The sequence below is a fragment of the Styela clava genome, chromosome 7 (assembly GCF_964204865.1).
Source record: "Styela clava chromosome 7, kaStyClav1.hap1.2, whole genome shotgun sequence".
Lineage (NCBI taxonomy): Eukaryota > Metazoa > Chordata > Ascidiacea > Stolidobranchia > Styelidae > Styela > Styela clava.
In genome coordinates, this window is record NC_135256.1 from 5,902,051 (window position 1) to 5,925,992 (window position 23,942).

General features: G+C 35.8%; 2 protein-coding genes across 3 annotated transcripts in view; one reads left to right on the forward strand and one right to left on the reverse strand.

Annotated features, from left to right (window-relative positions):
- LOC120328302 (ubiquitin-conjugating enzyme E2 T-like) lies at nucleotides 1–8,039 on the forward strand. The gene is made up of 5 exons (XM_039394746.2): nucleotides 1–371; nucleotides 1,901–2,076; nucleotides 2,855–2,953; nucleotides 4,956–5,039; nucleotides 6,105–8,039. Exons 1-5 carry the CDS (start codon nucleotides 263–265, stop codon nucleotides 6,285–6,287), a joined length of 651 nt encoding a protein of 216 aa, XP_039250680.1. The 5' UTR covers nucleotides 1–262; the 3' UTR covers nucleotides 6,288–8,039.
- Nucleotides 8,040–8,806: 767 nt separating this feature from the next.
- LOC120327612 (claudin-7-like) overlaps nucleotides 8,807–23,942 on the reverse strand; it is a 28,752-nt gene continuing 13,616 nt past the window's right edge. The window contains exons 4-6 of one of the 2 annotated variants that reach the window (XM_039393943.2): nucleotides 14,012–14,137; nucleotides 10,777–10,988; nucleotides 8,807–9,723 (exon numbers count right to left, since the gene is read on the reverse strand). In XM_039393943.2, the coding sequence (XP_039249877.1) occupies nucleotides 9,316–9,723; nucleotides 10,777–10,988; nucleotides 14,012–14,137 (746 nt within the window). In that variant the 3' untranslated portion in view covers nucleotides 8,807–9,315. Of the gene's footprint in view, nucleotides 9,724–10,776; nucleotides 10,989–14,011; nucleotides 14,138–16,749; nucleotides 18,618–23,942 lie in introns of those variants that run through there. The other variant, XM_039393944.2, reaches the window with a different exon arrangement.

The window sequence follows — 23,942 nt, forward strand, 5'->3', positions numbered from 1 at the left end:
AATGCCATGCATGTACATTAGTCACGTGACTGCCCTGTTTGTAAATGTAAACAAATTTATCGCGGCATGTCATCTTGGTTTGACCCCAAGCATTTCGCTGTTCTTCCTGTGTAGGTGATTGGGATTGTTCCTGAGCAATAGAGGTTGGTTACTTTTTCGTGAATTTGGAGGCTGATTTCGCTTGAGAAATCTAGCGTTTGGCACTGATACCGTACCGTATTTTGCGGTAAAGAAGAAGATTTTTCTTCACAAAACTTGAAATATGCAGAAGGCAGCGAGATTAAAAAGGGAATTGGAGATGTTGCAACAAAGTCCACCACCAGGAGTTTCGTGCAATCAGGATGAAACAAATAAAGATCTGTTGCATGCTCGTGAGTGAAGTCTAATCTCATATTTTAATATAATTTTTTATTTTACTTCAACCCAGTCTATTTATAAGTAAGTACAGAAGGGGTCTCATGTAGTTTCGTACCTAACGTACTTCTAGTGGGCGTAGCATAACAATTTTTTGATATGTCAATCCTAACCCCCATCTAATTACGCCGTCCAAAAATTAAATCACTACGACATCACAATCACGTCATAGAGCTTGCCAAATATGCGCACGATCGACCGAAATGGCATTGGCGCCGATGACAAAGAACTGACTGACGTTGTCGGTCTCTCTCCTATTGGAATCGTTGCGACCAGAAAACGAGAGAAATAACTGTTCGATTTCGGGTGCTCGTTTGCGCGTCTTGGATGGCAGTTCGTGTAGTTTGAAGGGCTCTATTACGTCACTGTGACGTCGTAATGACGTAATTTTTAGATGATGTAGTCAGGTGGGGGTTAGGATTGATACGTGAAAAAATTGTCATGCTACGCCCACTAGAAGTATGTTAGGTAAGAAACTACATGAGACCCGTACAGAAGTAGTCTATTAAACTTATACCGGTACTCGCAGTACATTTACCATTTTACTGCGAACAATTTTAATCAAGGTTTTGTTTGTTAAGCCTAATATCAAGAAGCCAGTAAACTGGGTAATGACAAAGCCATGCTTTCAGACATTCTGGCACAAGTACTGTGCAGTTAGCTATTCCCATACCACACTTCATCTGAATGAGCCACCGTCTGATTATAGTCTCCTCGAATTGACAATATAGATATCTTACTGTATCATTTTGTGTACACAACCTTACGCTTTTCATTAAGCTCTGCGTTTACGAGGATGAATATAAACTTTTTTTTTCTCTCTCATCATCTCTATGATTAAAAAAAACATGCATCTCTAGCTAGAATGGTAACTTATTTGTTAATCTAGACCAGGGGTTCTCAACCTTTTTTCGCTCAAGTACCCCTTGAGTCACGAAACAATCAACGCGAACCCCAGCAATCGGAACCGAACAAAGTTGTGATATACTGATATATTGTCTAACAATTTGTTGTAACACCAATTTATTGACCAGATGTAACTAAATTAAATCGTCTAGTTGATATTTTTGCCCTTATCGTCTGCCTAGCTAATGAATTCTTAAAATCTCTCTTTAAGTTTCAATAGGCATAATCACTTCTCCAATGCTCGCAGCACGCTGTCTTTAAAGATTTCACAGTTTGTACGCAAAGCCTTGAATTTCACATTGTTGCGTCACAATCACAACAACGCAAGGTCAGGGAAAATCTACGGTACGTTTCGATTGGCGTCTAGTTTCAATGGGCACGCATTTTCCAATGGTAGTAATAAAGGATATTAAAAAACAGCAACATACAAAAACTCGACTGTCATCCAAGTACCCCTGAAAATCTTCTCGTGAACCCCAGGTTGAGAACCCCTGATCTAGACTATATCAAATAACACACCATATCAAGTAGAAATATTGTTGTAACATGATCAAATTTGATTGAGATATTTTATATTCAGAAATCATTGGGAGTGAAGGGACGCCTTACTATGGTGGATTATTTCAATTACAAGTCACTGTCACCGATCGTTATCCATTCGAACCTCCAAAAGTAATTTTTCAAACTCCGATATATCATCCGAACATTGATAATGGAGGACGAATATGCCTTGACTCACTGAAAATGCCACCACAGGTAATATATGCAGAGGATGCTCATCCAACTTTTTAGTACAGAAATAAGCAATGCCACATTGTGTATAACCTATTTTGTAAGGTGTTTTTGAAAGGCAGGAAATTTGGATGGAAAGGTTTAAAATTTATGGTTTCAGTTTTAAAAATGGGTAGGCTACTATATATACTGAAAAATGTTGCATTGCCTTATGATTGTTGGAATTGTGAATATTTTTAACTTGTGCTTAACTTAATTCCTCTACATTTTAACAAATAAACAATATATTCTGTTTTCCCATATACACAAGTCATGAAGAGAGGCAATCAATATATCACAACCATATTTTTTTTTCGATATCAGAAGTAATATAGTTATTTCTAATTATTATATGGTCACCCTTTTTGCTTCATTTCACCCTTCTCTATCTAATTGATTAGCTTTTAATAATTTGTCAAGTCTCGCGCCCTACTCAAATATAACTAGCTAACAATGAGCTATAAATAACAAATAGTAAGGCGAAAGTATGTTTTATTCAAAATATACGTTGAAATATGTGTATGGAATCGCAATCTTCAAACAATAAAGAAATGTAAATATCCAAATCTAACAAATTTTTTATTTTTAATAAGTTTCATAAGCTAATAAGCTTGTGGTGCGCGCCCCATCATTCTAGTACCACTGTTCTAAATTGATATATTCTACTAGTTGATGTAACACAATATTTAAATGGCAAATTGGTAATTTCACAGGGATGTAGTAAGTTCAATTTTCTTTTTCTCAACTTGTAATTTAATTTCAGGGTGCATGGAAGCCATCACTCAACATCTCATCTCTTCTAATAACGATACAATTATTGATGGCAGAACCAAATCCTGATGATCCTCTGATGACAGACATAGTAAGTTTAATGTAAAAAGATTTTGAATTAGGTTCAGTATTGTTAATTCTTACTAAGAAACTATATTTAAAAATTTATGTATATTATATACAAATCACCGTGCTGAAATATAAATTGAAGTGTAATGCATTGGATAATTTTTGATTGAATATGATGATGGCAAGCAGAATAAAAAATTTGAAAGTGAAATTTTAGAAATGGTTATATTGAAATGACATCAGATTCAACTATTCAATCATATTTTAACAATCAATTTGCTTGAAAGAGGAAATATGACAAGATGGCTTGATCATATGCCATACCAAGGCCTCTGTGGCCTTTGCCTATGTCAGTGATTGTCAACCGTTTACTTCTTGTTGATAAATTTCACATGCAAGGATTGTACCGAGTCAGGGATTAAATGAGACATACTGACTGATGATACAATGTTTTACTTTTTTCTCCTGATTATTGTTAGACATAATCACGGGTTGCATTCACTTTGGAGATTAAATTTGTACCATAATGCCTAATCTATGGCGATTGCGTATGTCAGTAAAATTTAGGGGTGACGTAGCTCAATAACTAATATTGGTTTCCCGCAGTTCCTCTAACCCTAAAACTGTTTTTTCATAATTCATTGTAATGTGTATATCTAGTGTGCTTTCAGTATGGCGAAAAAATAAACTACGGTACTGATTACAGTAGTTTTACTCTATTGGGGTAAATTCCACAGTACAGGGTTCAAACTTGGGCAGTGGTAGATAAATTTTTTTTTTCAGTGATAAAACTGTTTTTAACTTATAAAAATGTGTTATGTATTTGACTATTCATCTGCATCAGCATATAACCCACTTTCTGAATATTCAGATACAATATTTTTTTCGTTAAGAATTGAAGCATGGTGTCACACCATAAAATTATGAAGGTGTTTGAAATTTTAGGTGGAGTTCCCTCCCCATAGGGGGCTGTAGGGAAATAACTGGTAAAAATACGATTACTTTAGATCAGCGTTTCCCAACCTTTTTTGGTCGCGGACTATTTTTCTCACCGGCGAAAACCTTTGCGGACTCAAGCCAAACACAACAGAAATTTAACGAATTTCAAAATCGGAAATTTGCCGCAATTACGCGTTTGTTAAAAGAGCCAACTTTTTTTAGTGTATAATGGACTTTTCTGTCGCACAATATTCAATCCATGACAACGACGAGAATTTAAAATGTCTTTTCTATTTTAATTTAATTCTGTTCATGGTAACTCGGGGTTGCGTCGACTTACGACAAGATGGAAGCATTACTTCTTCAAAATTCCACGGCCATCTTCGAACATAATAATGAGAGAATATATTGCCCGATTAAATTCGGCTTTGATACATATTTTTTGCGATCTTGCGAATTTGTTATCGCCGTTAGAAAAAATCCTACTATCTGCTATAAATTTCCAGAATGTACAACTTAATTTAGTATTTATGAAAAATATATTTAAAGTATATTAGTAAATCATAAATACATGTTCATCGCGTTAAAATTCTCGCGAACAACTTCTGAAGTAATCGTCGCGTATACGTCACTCGTTAAAAGAGTCGACGTGTAACCGAATTTTCGTATAGTAAACTGCTATTCTAATAGTTGAATATGCGATTATATGCCAGCCCTACTCAGTAACCGGTAATTATTGACTTGATTGATGGTATGTGAATAAACTGGCTTTTTATGTTTTATGTAAATCCTAACGTAAATCGTAACTTTGCTGATAGTCAATTAAGTTTCGCAAAAACGTTTGCGGCCCGCAGAGAATTTCTGGCTCGTTGTGGACTCATTCAAACGTTCTGCGGACTCATTTGAGACCGAGGACTTGGGTTGGGAAACACTGCTTTAGATAGATCTCAACTTTGTTAATTTTGTAATTATTAGAATTTTTTCCAGATAATTCCTAGTATTTCATCTATGTGCCATATACCTCGCATTACAAAGGTTTTCTAATCTTGTTCTTTATTTCTTTTTTGCCATATTTCTTTGATCAGTCGTCAGAATTCAAATGCAATCGTAATTTATTCAATGAAAAAGCAAAACAATGGACAAGAAAATATGCAATGCAAAAAATGCAGGTTAGTTTTGTTCATTTCTTGTTTTGATTCTTTATGATTGTTTATATTGCATCTGCTGACATGGGCAAACTACGTCCGCGGGCCAGATATGGCCCACTTGGTAATTTAATCTGGCCGACTGCTACTGCCACAACCAAACTAATATTAAATTTTGATGTTTTAGCTAATAAATACCTCGAGGAATTTGTTGAGATTGCGATTAAATTTAGTTTTGGCACGAGGCTTATTGTTTCCACTAATGCTTTTGTAACACTGTAAATATTGTTCATAAAATTTAACTTTTTTGTTAAACTTACATGACCCCCAGTCTAGGTGGGCAAAAGGTTTGGCTCCTGATCCAAAAACCTTGCCCACCTCTGATCTAGCATGCTGTTTGTGACTGATATGTAGTTTTTAGGTAATTTATTTGCTTGAATGTTTCGTTAATCTGAACCCTTTAATCTTTTGGCTCATTCTCTCAAAAAATTGTACTGTTTTAGATTAGTTTGCAATTATACAAAGTGCGATAGAGTTTCAAGATTGCCAACATAATCTTAATGCTGAAATTGCTATTTTAGTTCTATGATTAACTGCCCCGGATGCTTTGTCTGGAAGTTATGTTGTCAGTCTTGACTAAACTATTTGATTTAAACTATTTGAGTCTTTTTGGACACTAACACAAATGTATTTAGAGCAAGGAAAGGTATTTAATCTTACGTATCCCCAAACCCCAATTGGTAGTCTTTACTAGGTTAGACTTTCCATTGCCAGTTTTGTATTATTCTTTTTCGGTGCTTCAGAAGAGTGTGTACCAATATGGAGGTAACTAATCTTGTTCACCTACTTTACATCAAGTTGTATAATAGGACTGAAACCTATGGACAGGGGGATATTCACTTGGCTAAAACAGACAGTTTCCAAACTCGTAATAGAACTAAAATAATTAAAATCCAAATAAAATTATGGCCTAACTCAAACCTAGTACACATACTTCGGGAGTACCTATTTTTCTCTACAGGGAGATATGTGAGTGCTTTATAAATTTTACGCAAATTTGTTGGATATATTTTGATTAATATTTTTCAGATTCCAACGAGACCTAAAAATCACATAATAATATCTAGTGATGAAGATAACTCTTTCACATGCAAGAAAATTGAAGATATAGCGATGGAAACAGAAAGCGCACAGTGTTCAGGAACTGGCTCTAATTCTAGAAAAAGAACTTCTTCTGATACAGATCATCAATCAGTAAGAAAAAAGAGATGATTTATATTTTCTTCATTTTAATGACTTTTAGAAAATTTTTGTTCTTTTGGTACTTCTGGGCGGCGTTGAGCGCATTTGGACCCATTTTTTATGCGTTTCCCATGAGAAGAGTTATCTCAATATAGGTGAAATTTGGCCCACTCTCCTAATGCTAAACATGCAATTTCAGGCAGTTGGTTTTTAAAGGCACTTACTCTAGCTCAAGTGCTTCAATTAAAAGTGCTTTGCAATTATCCTTGTTGGGGGCCAACAAATATGCATGGCCTTAATCTCAAAATTTTCATTTTATCCGTTTTGTTCAGATACGCACATGCATGGGACTTTTTGAACAAATTTAATTAAAGTGCTTGACATGCTTTAATATGCAAATTTATTATACAAATTGTAAACTAGAGTCCCTCACATTTGATTTATTGGCCTTAATTTGTCGAAGTCAAAACTTCAACCTTTTTGCATGTAAGATGACAGTATTGCACGCCATAAAACATGTCAACTGTATTGCACCATTTTTTTTATACAATTTACATAATTGCATGAAGAGTCTGCTAATAATTTCATTTTTTATTCTCTGTGTCACAGACATTGATCAATGTCTTGGATAATCGTTAGTGAAGACTTGTTGTTAATTTATCATTAGTTCTAGGCTGAATATAATCAAACATGTGATTCATTTACAAATAGTTGCCTTAGTCTCTAAAGTGTATGAGCAAATTACCATCTCCCCGCTCTGGTTCCGCTGTGGGTACTCTCGTGTCTACCAGGTTAGGGCCAGGCCATAATTTTATTCTGAATTTCCCTATTTTAGTTCTATTATGACTTACGAGTCCGGGAACTGTCTGTGTTATCCAAGTGAATATACCTCCTGCCCATAGGTTTCATTCCCTTTACACAACTTGATGTAAAGTAGACGAACAAAATTAGGTACCTCCATATTGGTACCTACACTTCTGGAGCGCCCCTCTGTGTGGTTAGTTAGAATTGTAGTCTCATGCTGTTGCAACCAGCACTTTGTGATTATTTATTGAAGCAATAATTGGTTGCAGAAGACTCCGTGTGTCTTTTTTTGTCTTTCATTTTTATTGCATTTCAGTGTTTTCTTATTAAATTTTGGTTACTCCCTTGTATATGTGTACCAGGTTAGGGTTCTGCCATAATTTTATTCCGGTTTTCCTTATTTTGGTTTTATTACGAGAACAGGGACTGTCTGCGTTAGTCAAGTGAATATACCCCCTCCCCTTTACACAACTTTATGTAAAATAGGCAAACAAAATTAGGTATCTGAACCTTCATATTGGTACACACACGTCTGGAGCGCCAATTTTTGTGATTGCTGTAGGAAGCCATGTCCTTTCTGGTATAATTCTAAAACAAGGATAAGTACAACAATTCTATCACATATAGTCATTACACGATTTGTTTTGTTCAAATGATATTGAATTGCCAGGTATCTTTGATTAAAAGCGCAAAATTTCCAATCCTCAGAGCAAATCTTCTTATAAAAAACTCTTAATTAGATTTACCTTTATTGATGATTTGCTTCAGATCAATGAACTAATAGTATAAATGATTCTCGTTTTTTCTTCTATTTGTACTATAATTGTACATTTTCAGTTTTATAATTCCTCTGTATTGAACCACTGCCGTTTCGGAACACTGCTTTTCAATGTGTCTCTGTACTTTTATGCCTTTTTAGCATCCTGCCAAATGTTCTTGCTTTTTCCATATTTTCGAAAATAATAACATAAATTTTCACATTGGTGTGTTAAAAAGTCAGCGACGTGATGTTTCCAAACCTCGCCGATAAGCTTGCTTGTCAGCTAACGCGGCAATCCCACCGTTCGCTAATAATGAGATTGCTATATTAACAATAATCTAAAGCAGGGATGGGCAAGGCTTTTGGACCAGGGGCCAATGTTTTTTCATTTATAATGGCGGGCCATGTAAGTGTGATGTTAAATATTACATTTTATGAACAATATTTACAGTGTTGGTTGAAAAAGCAAAAGTGGAAAAAAATAAGCCCCATGCCAAAACTAAATTTAATCGCTAACTCCGTGAGATATTTTTAACTGAAACATCTATATTTGGTTTTAGTTTGGTTGTGGCAGCATCAGGCGAGCCAGATTAAATTCCCAAAGCGGCGTTACTAAGCGTTGTCGCCCGCGCAGAGTAGTCAGCGATTTAATGGCATGCGTGTTTTCAACATTTAGTAGGATGCGCCAATCGCCGAGCCCACTGCTTCGGACTAGACTTCCACCACACTTCCTGTTTCTACCAATCTGACCATCCATTTAACGGCCCATCTTTCCACATGCCCACAAGTACATTGGATGCTAGTTTATGAGAACGATAGTTCGTCCACTGATGGAATCGGACATAGATCAGAACGCAATTTCGCATATTTAAATACCAGTGGATGGTTAGTCAGCGTCAGCACCTCACATTTTCTTCTTCACTCAACAATCCACTCTATGTGGCTACATATTCTGATCTGACCTTTCTCGAATGAAATCCTGTAGTTTCAAGTGAACACGTATAAGGTAAATATTTATACTAAGATACGAAGTTGTTTGAAAAAAAGTTCATATTTGTTTGAACCAGATAAAAAGATAAATCACTTAATCATGACGTTTTAATCGTATATACTTAGAATAATATATATATTGTGAACAAGGAAGACGAGATCAGCTATAAATACTTTGGATTGTCGGTTTGCTTATTAATTATTACTAAAATGGCGTTCATAGCGTTGGAACTTTGCCCCAGCAGACTGTCTGAGCTTTACGCAACATCCCGACATTTCGCGCCTCCATGGGTCAAAATCAGTGATTCAAAGGCCAAGACAACTACAGACTACTAGCCAATTGACTAATAAATTTATCATGAGTTAGCTATCTAAATGTAAAATGATTCCAGTTAGTGTGTTATTCGGATTTCACGTTCTTAAAACGCATTTGGCCGTCTTCGACATATCACGGAGCACGGCGAGCACATTCACTCAGGCGTGTAGAGTTCATTGTGATGTCACTCAAACGTATTCTTTGGCAGGCCTGATTCGTGTGTGGCTTCCGTTCGTTTCTCGCATAACGTTAGAGTCGTCGTGTGCCTTTGGTGGGGTTTCATCGTCTCGTGACTTCGTTTTGAGAATATTTTCTGATTTTGAGCCATGCAAATGGTGATGATGATGATGATGTACGTGTTTTCCACTTCCGTCTGGACGATCTGCACTTTGTAGTCTTTGTGAATTCTCGCCAGAATACGATCGACGATCGTTGGACGACTTCGATGATTGAAGCGAGGTAGGCCTATTTGTAGGCTTTCTTACTGCTGCAGTTGGCTGTGTATGATGCGAATGTCCATTTTTAGGTCCTGCTTTTATATTGTGTTGTGCTATTCTTTGTTTTGTTAGTATACCGTCTGCTTGGATTCTGACGCCCTGAAAGTAAACGTTGTGATTAAAGTCAAGATAGAATAGTTAGCACTTGTTATGAACCTAGTGCAAGTTTGGGAATGAATAGGCATACTATACGTCCCGGTTCAGTCGGGACAATCTCAATTTTGCAAGTTGTCCCGGTGTCTCGCCCGGTAGACTTATGTCGTGGTCATACAGTATGGCAGTCATAAATATAATTTTATATTCAAAATATATACAAAATTGTTTTTAAACGCAAGCAGAACATTTATCATTAATTTGCCACTCACTTCAGTGTGAGATAGAACTGCTATTTATTACGTCAAATTTAACGTATACATTACGTTAAATTATTCAAAATGCTCAAAAGTAAGATCTCGTTTTCCAATGAGTTGAATGTTACTAATAGTCATATGAACTAAAATAATATCACTAAGCCCCGGAATCGAACCAAGGCCTGCCCAATGTCCCGTTTTTTGTTTCATATTTTTTGGTAAGCCTAGGAATGGATGTTTCCCTGAACATCGTGTTTGGCATCGACCTCCGTAACAAAGGCTGCAACAAAGGCTGATCGGTAGTAACACCATAGCGACGCGACAGATGAAATTTTAAAAGCCCTCAGTAACTTTTTTCAAGCATCGATGTAAACATTGGCCCACTTTCGCCGCTTTGGCTGCTATTTGCCAATTTCCAATTATGTTTATCTGTCGCAAATTTAGGTATGAATTGTATAACTGAGTGGTTATTTTGTCTTTGAAAGACTTCCAGTTTGGTTTTGGTAACCAAAAGCCGAACCCGAAAAAGTTTGGATAGACTGCGTACGCCAAAGTTAGATGTCATTAATTTTTCACGGCAGCTGTTTAATTATTTTAAAACATAATTGTGCCTTTGAAATTTATACCCTCTATCTCGCTAAAACACTCTGGAAATGAGCATTATAAAATTTTAAATGATAAAGAAGAAGAAGTTTTTGAGAATTCAAGGATCAGCGAATTTTATACACAAGACACGTTCTATAAAGAAACCTCTTTTTATCGAGATAATTAACAAGACAATAGACAGAAATGGCAGACTTACTGGTCTCGTGTGTTGATTCTTTTGCTGCTGCGCCATAGGAAGATGTTGCTGCCTTTGCTGCGGGCCGTGGTGTTGGTGATTATTTGATCTTACTCTTGCGCCTGGCAACAATCTCCCTCTTCTCTCGGCAACGTTCAGTCGCATTATTACAAAAATACTGGTGAATATTAAAATCACACCGCCGAGAATTCCAACAACCAGTGACGCCCATCCTGTAACGAAAATTTATTTGTCAGGGAAACAAAGATAATCTGTCCAAGAAATTACGGTAGTTAAGTGGAATCGTGGTGTTATAATGCACTTTTTGATCCCCACTCATTTCTGGTAATCTGGCTGAATCCGTGACCCGGGATGTTTTTGGTACTGCAGTCTGCAAATGCATTTCGTGGGTTTTGTTTTAGAGAGAAACATCGAACGTGAAAATAAGTTGTTTCTAAGCTAACAATACACTATGACTATATGCAATGAAAATTTCCTTGTTAGCAATATATCAATATCATCGTTGGCTTTTTTTAGGTAAAAATTCTATAAAATTTAAAGTATCTTCTGAATCAATTACCGCCCGGTACGACTTCTGTTTTCAGCATTGTCAAAATGCTAATTCCGCATGAAATACTTGCAAATGTGTTATATCTGAAGTGGAAACACGCTGGTAAAATCAAATTTCATGATACGAAATAAATGATAAATATCATAGTCATTAAAATTCTCCTTTTTTCTTGTCACAAGATAACAACGCCAGTAGTGTTCTTGTTATACCCTCTACCATAACATTCAATCATATGTTGCATTGTTATATAGATAGAGTGACACTGGACAATTTAATTACAGAAGAAACTGATGTTCTCTCGCTACGCGAATCGCTTGTTGGCAGGTACTTCAACTTCAAGTCATCAAAAAATTCTTTTGATATAAATATTTGATGTATTAATCAAGCGGCAAAGGTAAACTTGAACCCAGTTGTTCGGTGTGTGGCCTGCTAGTGGAATATTTGGCTTGGCGACATATCATTAAGAATCCCGCCAAAACTATTTTAAACAGGTGTTGACAGGGCGTAAAGGAAAATGCTCAATTATTTTCCCGCGCTTTTTAAAAAGACTTGGTCGAAACACGACTCTACTGACGTTATATATTTCAGGAAATCGGAGAATTTTGTCTGCTTGAAGTTACATATTGAATCAATTGAAATAATCAAAAAGCCCAGGTAAAAGACAAAATTGCGTTGGCTATAACTTACAAAAATTTCCGATTAAAACACGGCCAGCGCGCAATGTTCTATACCAAGCTACCTTCATAATATTCAAATGAAGATTAAGCCAGACTTCCGACCAAAGGTCACAAAGTCTTTTCATTTCAAGGGTTCAGAGATTTCCAGTCAATAATCTAATTCTAAAGCGTCGCAGTCGGTTATCGATTTTGTACTGACCATTTCCGAAACTGCCAATTAATTTCAAGATCTCGTGAAGTCTGAACTCTTTGGGAGTTTTCGTTGATTATAAATCAGAAATGGAAGGCAAATCAAAACTAATTACTCCGTTTTGAAATAGCCTACTTATAATAAATCGAAATTGGTTCTACTTTTATTTCTATCTAAAATTAAGCATATTCACTGGAACTAACAAAAAAAAGGGCTTCGGTCATTACTTCAAAACTACATGGATTTTCCTACGTTTAATTAATCCTATCAAAGACTCTTTTATAGTTTGAAAAACTCACAAGAAACTAATTAGACGTAGATATACCATAATCTACAAAGACTATTGGTTCCTAGACTTCGTCGGAAGGCGTTTTAAATTATTGGTTATAAGGTATTAAAATGTAATAAATATATTCAATATACCCACACTTGGTATATTTTTATTAAAAATTTGGTATCCTTATCAGAGCGATAAAATCAACCACGCCCAAAGGTTGTAACGAATTGTTGTCGTCACTATAGATATAACGCAACGATGAATGAGGCCCCTGAAAACAATCGCGATGCCCAAATCAATTCGTTTGAATAAATTTAAATGCGATGCTATTTGTGTTAAAAGGGTAGAATTTTTTGATTTCAACTGATCGAGAATTGCTATGTAATATAACAAAACCGAAGAAAATTAGTTCATCATCTCCGTACGATAGAACATAATTATACTCTCTCGAATGACAGTGTCACATTTTTTAAAAATGGACGATCTTTTCAACAAGTAGGAAAATATTCCATTGTCACGATAAAGTTCGTCTGTGACCCGAAACAAAATGTAGTGTTGACCCAAACTCAATTGTGCAAATCCGCATTGATTTTTTGGGTTTGCGTAAGACCTCAGAGCTGACGTGGCACCCGTAATGCCATTTTCGTAATTACTTTTCCGTGTTTCGGTAATTTCTTTTATAGCTGATTGCCGGGTCACGTTATTTTATTGGAAACAGAAGTCACTGTATTTAATGCAACGTTTCCTAATCCACGTATGGGTGGAAATAAAAAATTCCCCTCGACTATAATCAAAAATTAGTTACTCAGGGCGAAATGCACATAATGCTATAAAATCGATATTGTTTATTTATTGTATTGAGATAATTAAAAAGGTTTGGAACTCAAGTATGAAATTGTTTCGACTAAATTTTTGGTCGACAAATTTTTTTTTTTTTTGTGAACGGGAAAAATTAATAGATAATATAGTTTTACGTATTTCCAAATGTTTTCATAGTTTCACCATGGACTTCCGATATAGAATCTACCGATTTCTAAGACGCTTTATGGCCTTTATATTATGACGAATGACAGAAGAGTTCCTCCGCAGGAATACCCACTAAATTCAGTTATGAATTAAATTCAACAAAATGGATTTTCCTGTACTATACCTGCTCAGAGACAATCCAAATGAACCGGATAGTAATGCGTCGAAGTTTTATGTGCAATATGCATTTCTCAGTTTCAAACATGCTTTTAGTCATAAGTTATACTAGATTTATAAGCCATATGTTATTTTTAACTAAGAAAATTGTTGTCAAATTTCCAGTACTCGCGTAGTGTATGTACCAGGTTAAGGTTAGGCCATAATTTTATCACGATTTTCCTTATTTCTATCACAAGTTCGTGGACTGTCTGTGTTAGCCAAGTGAATATACCCCCTGCCCATCGGTTTAAGTCCCTTTACACAACTTGATGTAAAGTAGGCGAACAAAGTTAGTTACCTCCATATTGGAACACATACTTCTGGAGCAAATTTTCAAAAATGAGGTTTTAACTCACCAACAAATAAGGCAGATCCGTATTCAAACCTAAGATACATCGGCGTGTTCTTTATCACCACTGGATTATAATATTCTTGTACAACTCCGTGTGCATAGTATGACACTGAGGCTCCAACTAAAACAGCTGTAAAATGAAAACAGTATTAGGGGACTCCACATTTATCGGTGCTGCGAGACGTTGGCTAAGAAATACAACTATTCTTAAAAGCTTTTGCGAAGTGGGAACTATAGTTTCTTACAAAGAATTTAAACAAACTCCGTCATTTTCCACTTGTGCTCACGACTTTCATACTATTTAATAACTTTTGCATTGCAAAGGAAAAAAAATAATTTAATCGATTTCACAGTGGGAATAAATAGGAAATTTATAATAAAACGTGGCGTCTCGATATAAAAACTTTATTTCATAATACAAAAGTGTCATCATAATATTATCTTCGGACCCGGGGAAGGTAATGCCATTTTCAAATAGTATTTGATTGTAACTCGTGAACTATAATTTGTCAGATTATTCACTCGATTTAATTAGTTCGTCGTTAACCACCTTGTGACATCAAATTTGCGGCACCACCGTTTTGACAAACAAACTTCGCAAGAGACAAACAAAAATGATTACCTTAATACGTAACAACATCAATAGTCCACAGCACCAATATTACTTCACCTTGATGACATGCTGACGACGAAACAGATAATAAGAACATGCAGAAGAATACACCACTTACTGTTCCAGTGCTGCACTTAGACACTCACACACAGCGTTTTGTGGAAATAAATGAGCGTGAAAGATATTGTGGTTTAAATAGGCACAAGCAATGGGTTGTTTAATTTTTTTGTATGAACTTTCCAATCAATTACAGTGGATAAATTCTTTTTATTTAAATTCGTACTCGTATACGACTTCGGGAGCTCAAAACTTGTAATTGCTTTGAACTATCATACAATAAATGCATAAACCTCGTCTCTTGAATTACCATGAAACCAATAAGACTTTGGCTTGTCAATCCAGACCGTTTACATTACGTGACGAAAAAACAGCGCGCAAGAAATAATTGTGTGAAGTTAAATTGCGAGTTTGTGGCAACGCTCGTCCTAGGCTACTTATCCGGACAATAAATTCTCACCGACCAAAATGAACAAACACATATATATGAAGAGTTGAAAATATTTTTTTTCAAAATAAAACAGTGATATTTTTAGCAATGAAGGCATTCTTTATGGTCGATAAACTAATTCAACAGATAAACGGCACTATTCTTGATTGACGTCCACCCATGCAATACATGCAAAATATCGACCGACGTCATTTACGATTAAATATCATGTTCAAGTTTGCACTAAAATTAACTGGGGCGAATCGATAGAAGAATGACGTAACAGACAATTGCATTCGATTTTATAGGATTCGGTTAATTTGGATTAAGAAAACGATGTGTCCCGCCCGTGTTTGGCAAATTCTGCTAATACGCAAAACGTCTGAGTGGCTTCTAGCCCAGAACTCTGACCGAAACCTTGACTATTAATGATGGCGTTTAGAAGAAAATCAAACAGCACATAGAGTTATTCAAAAATATGCATATGGGCAATTGGCTACATTAATTTCTAGGTCGAGTTGCAATATTAAATCGAACCGATATTAAACCAACCACACTGAACCGGTGTGTTAAAAAACTAAATGAACGTTTGTTTAAAACAAATCTTAAGATGTCTTGAGAACAAAATTTTGAGTGTAACGGGACTTTATGAACACCTGTATACTGGCGAAGAGAAGTACTTCATAATTTTGAGTCAATATTCTTCACTCCATGGGTAACGACCCAGCGAAGGAATGGACTTTTATAACAGTTTTACCAAAGTATTCATTTGAGATCGAGATGGCAAACTACATGAAAAATAAAAATTCTGCGGCTTTTTAGAACGATCAAAATGAGTTTAAAATAATCAAAGATGTATCGGCTCTATAATTGGAATAATAAGTAAAATTGCATTCGATTTTGCAATAAAACATAATCAATAATAGTAATTAATAATCATAAAAATATTCACTAAAATCAATAACACAAATACAATATTTAAACAATACAACATACTGATTAATAATACAACTCGAAGAAAATATTACAATTAAACATCAGAAACGGGATCAAAAAATCGATTGTATTTTCATGGTGACTACCTGAACCTAAAACACCCGAAAAATCATTGAAACCAAGCAATGGATGCTAGAATAAAATATTGTCATGAAACATATACATATTATAATTGCTTGTTGGCTGGCCCATCGGAATAGGAAAAACGTGGGTACTCCTGTAGTAGGCGAACCAAGATGGCGGACAGCGGAACGTAGTGTGTGTACCAGGTTAGGGTTAGGCCATAATCTTATTCCAGTTATTAGTTCTATTACGAGTTCGGGGACTAGCTAAGTGACTCTCGTAGTATCTGTACCTAAATCTATAAAGATTAACCTGGTACACATACTACGTTCCGGTGTCCGCTATATTGGTTCGCATACTTCGGGAGTACCAAAACATGTTTGTGGTCGTACCACTCTATATAGCTAGTGATTTTCAAGTTGCGCTACTGAATATCAAAATCTGGACTCTTCGGGCTTGTTTACCGGTTGGATGTTTTTGTTTTTATCATCATCCAAACTCATGCATATGAAACAATAAATTGGTTGGGTATCCCAGTATCTGGACTGCGGGACGTCATGATTCGCAATACAATGGTCGGCTGGGATATAGACTCCTTGAGGGCCGATCTGCTTGTCTGAATATTACAGGTTTAAATGCAGTCAAAATGACTTTAATCAAACACATAACAATTCGGCATATTAAAATCCATTTTACAATTCTGATTTGTCGCATATTTTTCACTATAGGTATCGCCACACTCGAAACATATCACACATTAAAATAGAATTACATATTTAGCCATGCACTAAGACAGTGCTTTTCAAACTTTCTAATTACGGGACGAACATTTGGAAAGGACCAAACCGCGAAATGTTTGATTTGATGAGAAAATAATAAGAAATTTAAAAATAAGTTTGTAATTAATTTTTAATAGCAATGTAGAGTGAGGGGTAGAACTGAAATTAACGGGTAATCTTTCAAATCTCCTAAAGAGGTATATTCCAATATAGCAAATAAAATTAACAACCACATTGAAGTTCACATGAGCACGGTTTGAAAAACACTTCTTTATAATCATGCAAATTAGCAAAACCCAGGATGCTTCAAGCAAATTAGCATGCATGACCAAGTACACACCAAATTAATTTATAATAAATGCAAGATTTTCACTAATGAAATAACCTACGACCCTCGATCAACCCTTAACTTCAAATATAAAAAGTAGCATCAATTGAAACTATATATACCAATAAAACATACATAGTAATATGACCCCAATTTATACTGCAATTACCGGATAGGACCGAGCGACGAAAACACTTATGATTTAAAACTAAAATTGACAAGATGATGATTTTTGTTTAACATAGAATTAAATTAGTATCGCACATAAGTTGAGTGGACCAAGACCTGCTTGCTTCTGTCACAGATGTGACCGAAAAGAAAAAGAAGTGCGCACCAAGCACAGTGAGACGCATGTAGACATATACTTTTTCGAATTGTTATAGATATGACGTTGTGTATAATATACTCAATGTTATTGTCACTGGTTAGTGTTCATTGTAAACTAATCGGGGTAAAGCATTGGCAGACCCTGGTACACATCTACAGACATTCGCCTTTGGTGGAAAAAAGAATTTTGAGCCAGGTAAACGTAACGTTTCATGGTACTCCGCCTTATAAGGATTAGTTAACGATAAAGATAAGCAATTTTTGCCAAGTTGGCCAAAGCGCTCTAGCTACATTATTTTATAAAACTTTTTTTCCCAGTGTAAAAGATGTCCGCCTCTAAAACAAACTGTTTTGCGCAGAACCTCATCCATAAATCAAATTTGCGAAATACGTGGAAACAAAATTTGCATAGATGAAAGTGAGTACACGCAAAGTGCTGTGACTATAAATGTGTTGTTGCTAAAGGTTTTACTTTTCTTGCTGTGCTTATGCTATCTTTCCAGCTAGTTTTCGTCGATTGCTGATCGTCCGAATTTGTGAGAGTGTTTGAGTCAGTTGCTGTGTTGTATACCAGCGTTTTCCAGTTATCCCCAAAAGGAGGAATGTTTAAAAGTTTAGTTCGCATTGTAAAGTTTGATGTGCGCGTCGAAGGATAACTTATCGTACTCTGGTCGCTACGAACCGAACCCGGAGACGTCGATTGTAATTTTACACTTGTGTTTCGCTTGTACACCCCCATAGTACCGTTAGCTTCCAAATCGTACATTTTTGCGTTATATCGGTCTGTTTTTCGTATGTGGACTAAATCTATTGTCCTGGAAGGGCCCTGCCAGTAGTCATCGTACACTATAAGCAACGTAGCTGCTGAAAGTGATGACGTCATTGTAATCCAGCCAATATATATTGCCAAGCCGAGGTCAAAGTTTGTTTGAAAAATCCCGGAAATTTGCATGTGGTCAAAGCACCTTGTTGAAATACATCCGGCAAATAGAGAGGCAGCTATTCCTGTTTGGAGACCTTGTAAATAGATTGGGAGAAATTGTACTTAATGCACTTAGCCTGGGGATTTAATCCACATTAAAATTCGTAACCTAATATATTCGTTCTGCGATTTATTTTTTAGCATTCAGCTGTTTTGAAGGTTACTGTTTTGAAAAACATTCCAAATTTAAAAAAAAATGTAAAAACTTTGAATAATACTTATATTATGAGTCCTTATACCAAATATATTCTAATCTAAGATGTTAGTTTTCTGCAAAAATTTTTACTATTCTATATAATTCTACTATTTGAAGCATTTTCATGGACAGCGCATTACGCCGGGAACGCGCCCATCCACTTGTTTATAAAAAATCTCCCCGTCAACAATTTTAACGACAAACAAAGAGTCAGAGCGCTTCTGCAAGAGTATGTTTCAATCTTTCGTGGGGCATTTGATGTGTAAACTACAATATAATATGTTTAAAATTTTCATATTATATCTGCTAATCTAAGGTTTTATTTATTGTCATAAATTTCATATTGTTATAATATGAAAGTATCTATTCTCTACCACTCTAGTGTCGACGAGAATTTTACTTTGAAGATATATGGAAATCTTTCTTCACACTCGACTTCAAAATACGCATGTTACGTTGTAGAATGCGTATGAGCTAAATCAAATAGGAAGTTGAGAAAAAACGTTATACAGAATGGCCAATAAAAACTGGGTTACTCGAGCCCGACATATCAAGGTTGTGGTTGGCATATCCGATTTCTTGTATCCGGTCACTTACGGTCTCCGGATATCTATTTGCCACAACATATGGTCGGACAGGATTTTGTGTATTGTATGTGTCCGCTGATTCTGCGCCGTTTCTACAAGATCCAAATAGTAAGCTCGCGCAAGCAATGTTGCTTGTAACGGAACTTGCCAAAGCGATGTAGAATGCTCTCATCAGAGTGTAATTTTCATCCGCGGCCCATCGATGAGCGTGGATCAAAACGACAACAATTATGTTTCCTGCACCGAAGAGAATAGGGAAAAATAGCGATGAATTATCTGTCGATTTACGTATTGTTAATATTACAATGAATATATGGCACTCCAGAAGTATGTGCAACAAGATAGCGTACACCGGGCCGTCGTATGTGTGCCAGGTTAGGCCATGATTTTATTTCAATTTTCCTTATTTTATTTTAATTACGAGTTCGGGGCCAAGTCACACCCGTGGTATTTGTACATAGAATTATGGCCTAACCCTAACCTGGTAAACATACTACGTTCCGGTGTCCGCCATTTGGTACGCATACTACAGGAGTACCGAATTTATTACAGATATGATTTTCACATTTGTACAAAAAGTTGTTACATGTATTTTTTATTTTAATTCCGTAACCTGCAGCGGTACAAATTAAACCGGCAGTCTCAATGGCGGCCCAGTACGTAGTAGCAGTGGTTTTGAGCCTTTTTCGTGGGTCGTAAGTTCGTAACCCCAATGAAACATTCTAGAGCAGGTGTGAGCACGGTCCTTGGATCAGGGGCTAAAATTTGGTTTCAGTTCGGTTGTCCCAGCATCAGGCGGGCCAGATTAAATTATCTTGCGAGCCGGATTTGACCCGCGAGCCGTACTTTGCCCATGTATGTTCCAGAGGCTCGCTCGTTCAATTGATCAGATGTATATTGATTATATATGTAATCATAAAATATGTCAATCAAAAAATGTGGAACGATAATTTGACGCAGAACAGAAGCACCATAGTGAACGCACACTTATTATATGATTCTATTATATCTGTGGATTTGATTATATTTGAACAATATAAATATAATAATAAAAACTCTCAGATTAGAATGTAAACTTGGTTGAAAACCACTAAAGTAAGAGAAGTCCATTCACTCATCCATCTCCTTATCTAACAGTAATGTTGATAATTTGATAGGTACTCTCGTCTACCAGGTTATGGTTAGTCCATATTTTCATTCCAATTTTCCTTATTATAGTTCTATTACGAGTTCGGGGACTGTCTATGTTAGCCTAGTGACCCCCTGTCCATAGGTTTCAGTCCACTCACACAACTTGTAATGTGAAGTGGGCGAACAAAATTAGTTACCTCCATATTGGTACACACACTTCTGGAGCGCCAAAATTGTAACGGTTTAAGAACAAAATTTGCGTTATCATCAGCTTGTGGCTTGTTACTCGCGGTCATAGGATTAAAAAACCAACATGAATTCTTGAGCGATGAGGGTACTAACTTGACAGTCTAAGCGGAAATTCACTGTCATATATCACCCTAATTGACTTATGAAAATGACAAGCCATTCGCCCGGAATAATCCACGTGTTCTGCGGTCAAAATTGAACCACGGAAACAAGGAACTTTTGAGAGAAAAAGGGGAATAAAGTAATTATAGTATTGTGTAAAGTTTTGATAAAATTGGATGAAACGTCTGTCATTGGCTGAGTTACACATCTAAATGATCTTAGTTGAAGGCCAATGAACTTGTAAGAATCAGTTCATGGAAACTGAATTTTCGAGAGAAAAAAAACGTAATGGAAAATACTAGAATTTCTCTAAAATTTAGTTTCTTCGAAATCGAATAAAAAAAGCGATGGCTCTCAATGGTCAAGTTACACATGTAATAAGTCTCAGTCAAGTTAATGGTCAATAAATTTCCGGGGTCAAAGATCAAAGAAGATAAATAATTACAATAGGAACATAATATTGACAAAGATTGCTTAACGTTTTCATATATTCTGGGTATAAGCCGATGTGGGATTATGAATGTTCGCACGAACCCGTTCTTGGAATGTCGCAATATTGAGCGAACCCGTTCTTGTATTATTGTCTTAGTTGGGAATGATTTCTCAACCTGTTGTTGTGAGTTCCATGCAAAAGAGAATCCGTTCTTAAAACTGAGGTATTCATTTTCGGGCGCTCCAGTAGTGTGTGTACCAATATGGAGCTAACTAATTTTGTTCGCCTACTTTACATCAAGTTGTGTAAAGGGACTGAAACCTATGGGCAGGGGGTATATTCACTTGGCTAACACAGACAATCCCCAAATTTGTAATAGAACTAAAATAAGGAAAATCGAAATAAAATTATGGCCTAACCCGAACCTGGTACACATACTACGGAGTGCTCATTTTCGTAATCTGATTGGAGGGCTGAAACGAATTTACCTTCAAATTTTAGAATATCAATCTTTTTTTTAATTACATTCAATTGAAGAACAATAATAACAGGTTGAGGTTAAAAAGCCTTCTAGGAGCTTGATATCCTGGACATCGCGGGATTAGATTTATCATCAAATAATTATTTTGGGGATTTTTAACTCCTATTTTCCGGTCTCTATTCGCCGCACTTCACTTGACATGGACATGGAAACGAACGTGCCTATCTATGCCCATGGGATTGGCGGTTAACCGAGCATATCCACAGGATTAATTTTGAAAGATAAAATCAGCAATCCTACTATTAATGCGTATGATAATAAAACTACTTGTTTTTACTATTTTATATTCGCGTTAATACCTCAGTTATTTGAGTTGCCGTCCAATTTTTACTTACTAGTTATTATTAGATTGCCCGTGTGTTTGTGACCCTTGCCTTCCGGAAGTTCCGCATTAGTAATGATGTAATGCAGAATACATTTGGTGGAGCTCATTAACGAAACAGTTTATATTTTGCAATCACATTTTTAAGAAAAATTATTTTTATTTCGAACAGCAATAACTTTAGAATTTTTTATCAACTAAATTATTTCATAAAACTTTTCTAACTTCGACATGTGCATAAATTAGCTCGTTATATTGTCGAAGCTGAACTATCACAATAGGAGTTTATTGTATGTGAAAATTTTACTTAATTGTGCTCGCAAGAGACGTGCGGAACATTTTTATTACTGCAAAATAGACCGCAGGTGTACCGTTAAATATTAGTGAATTTCTCAATTTTTCAATAGCATCAGATCAATATCTGATATGAGTTGTTTTGTATTATAATGCATAATTCATTAGATTAGTTCAACGTAATCTTGCCCTACTTCATATTCCTGAATATTAAAAACAATTAAAACTTTTACTAAGATTTTGAAGTAATTTACGGTCTTGACTTAATAAGTCAGGAATGGCAGATATTATAACGACAGCACTTCATAACGACGATACCTATAAGTATAATTTTAGCGCATTTAAACTGTTCGAAAAACCAATGTCTACTCTTTCCGAGTTGGTGAACCCCTCGCCTGGAAAGTTTTTAACAAGCCCCAAACATTAGGTATGCGGAATACCAGTTCTTTTTAGATATTCACAGCTTCCATTTAAACCGATAATTTTTCATTAATGATATGCAGATGACCAGATGATGCAAATTCAATCTCAATTTCCTTCAAGAGCGGGGCACAATGGTTAGTTAGGGGTTGAACTATTACACTTGAACATTTTGGTGTCGCGATTAAAAATACTTTTTAGTTTAACGCCAGCTCACCAGCGCACCTCAACAACGATGAGACTAAATTGGGTAAATGACACCGAACCTGTACGATTCCGGTAGATCCAATAATGGTTATACTTTATCTGCTTGTTTGAAGCCCTGCAAGGAAAATATTTGCTATTGATTGTGTTATCTTGTTTTAGGCAACCTTCATGAAATATCTCCCCTTTCTCGTTTTCAGAATAAATTTATCGTTTATGAAGTTGGCGATTAAGATTGATATTTCCTAACGATTTAGTCACTGATATGTTAACTTGAATAAAACTTTAAGTGAATCTAACGAGTTAGTGCTTCCTCCATTATTCGCGACATCTTGGCACAAGTTAGCTGAAATGTCCAAAAAAATTAAATTGTAATTTAAAAATCAATGTTACTAAAAATAGCCGTTTTCTTAGAATCTGAAAAATCGAATTTTTTTGCAGTTTGAGTGAAAATTGTCACAAATCATAAAATCGTTTGATTATTGGGCTATATGACGATACCCAATACTCGCAGCTTGCAAATAGTTTACCCAAATATGATAACAATTATATTTTCAAAGTATGTGTACCAATATGGAGGTAACTAATTTTGTTCGTACTTTTTACAAGTTGTGTAAAGGGACTGAAGCCTATGGACAGGGGGGATATTCACTTTGCTAACCCAAACAATGTCCGAACTCGTAATAGATCTAAAAAAAAGAAAATCGAAATAAAATTATGGCCTAACCCTAACCTGGTACACATACTATGGGAGTACTTTTTCAAAATCGCAGGAGTATGCGAGCACGATTCTCAAGTGTATGTAGCAGATATCTCGCACGCAAAAAGACATTAACAAATAAAAAATTTCTCAGTTTGTCAAACTTCGTTTCGTATCCCTT

Bases quoted from the DNA above. Each gene is read 5' to 3' on its own strand.
- LOC120328302 (XM_039394746.2), top strand. From the start codon at position 263: ATGCAGAAGGCAGCGAGATTAAAAAGGGAATTGGAGATGTTGCAACAA. The intron at 372-1,900 runs GTGAGTGAAGTC...TTTTATATTCAG, and splicing joins TAAAGATCTGTTGCATGCTC to AAATCATTGGGAGTGAAGGG. The intron at 2,954-4,955 runs GTAAGTTTAATG...TTCTTTGATCAG, and splicing joins ATCCTCTGATGACAGACATA to TCGTCAGAATTCAAATGCAA.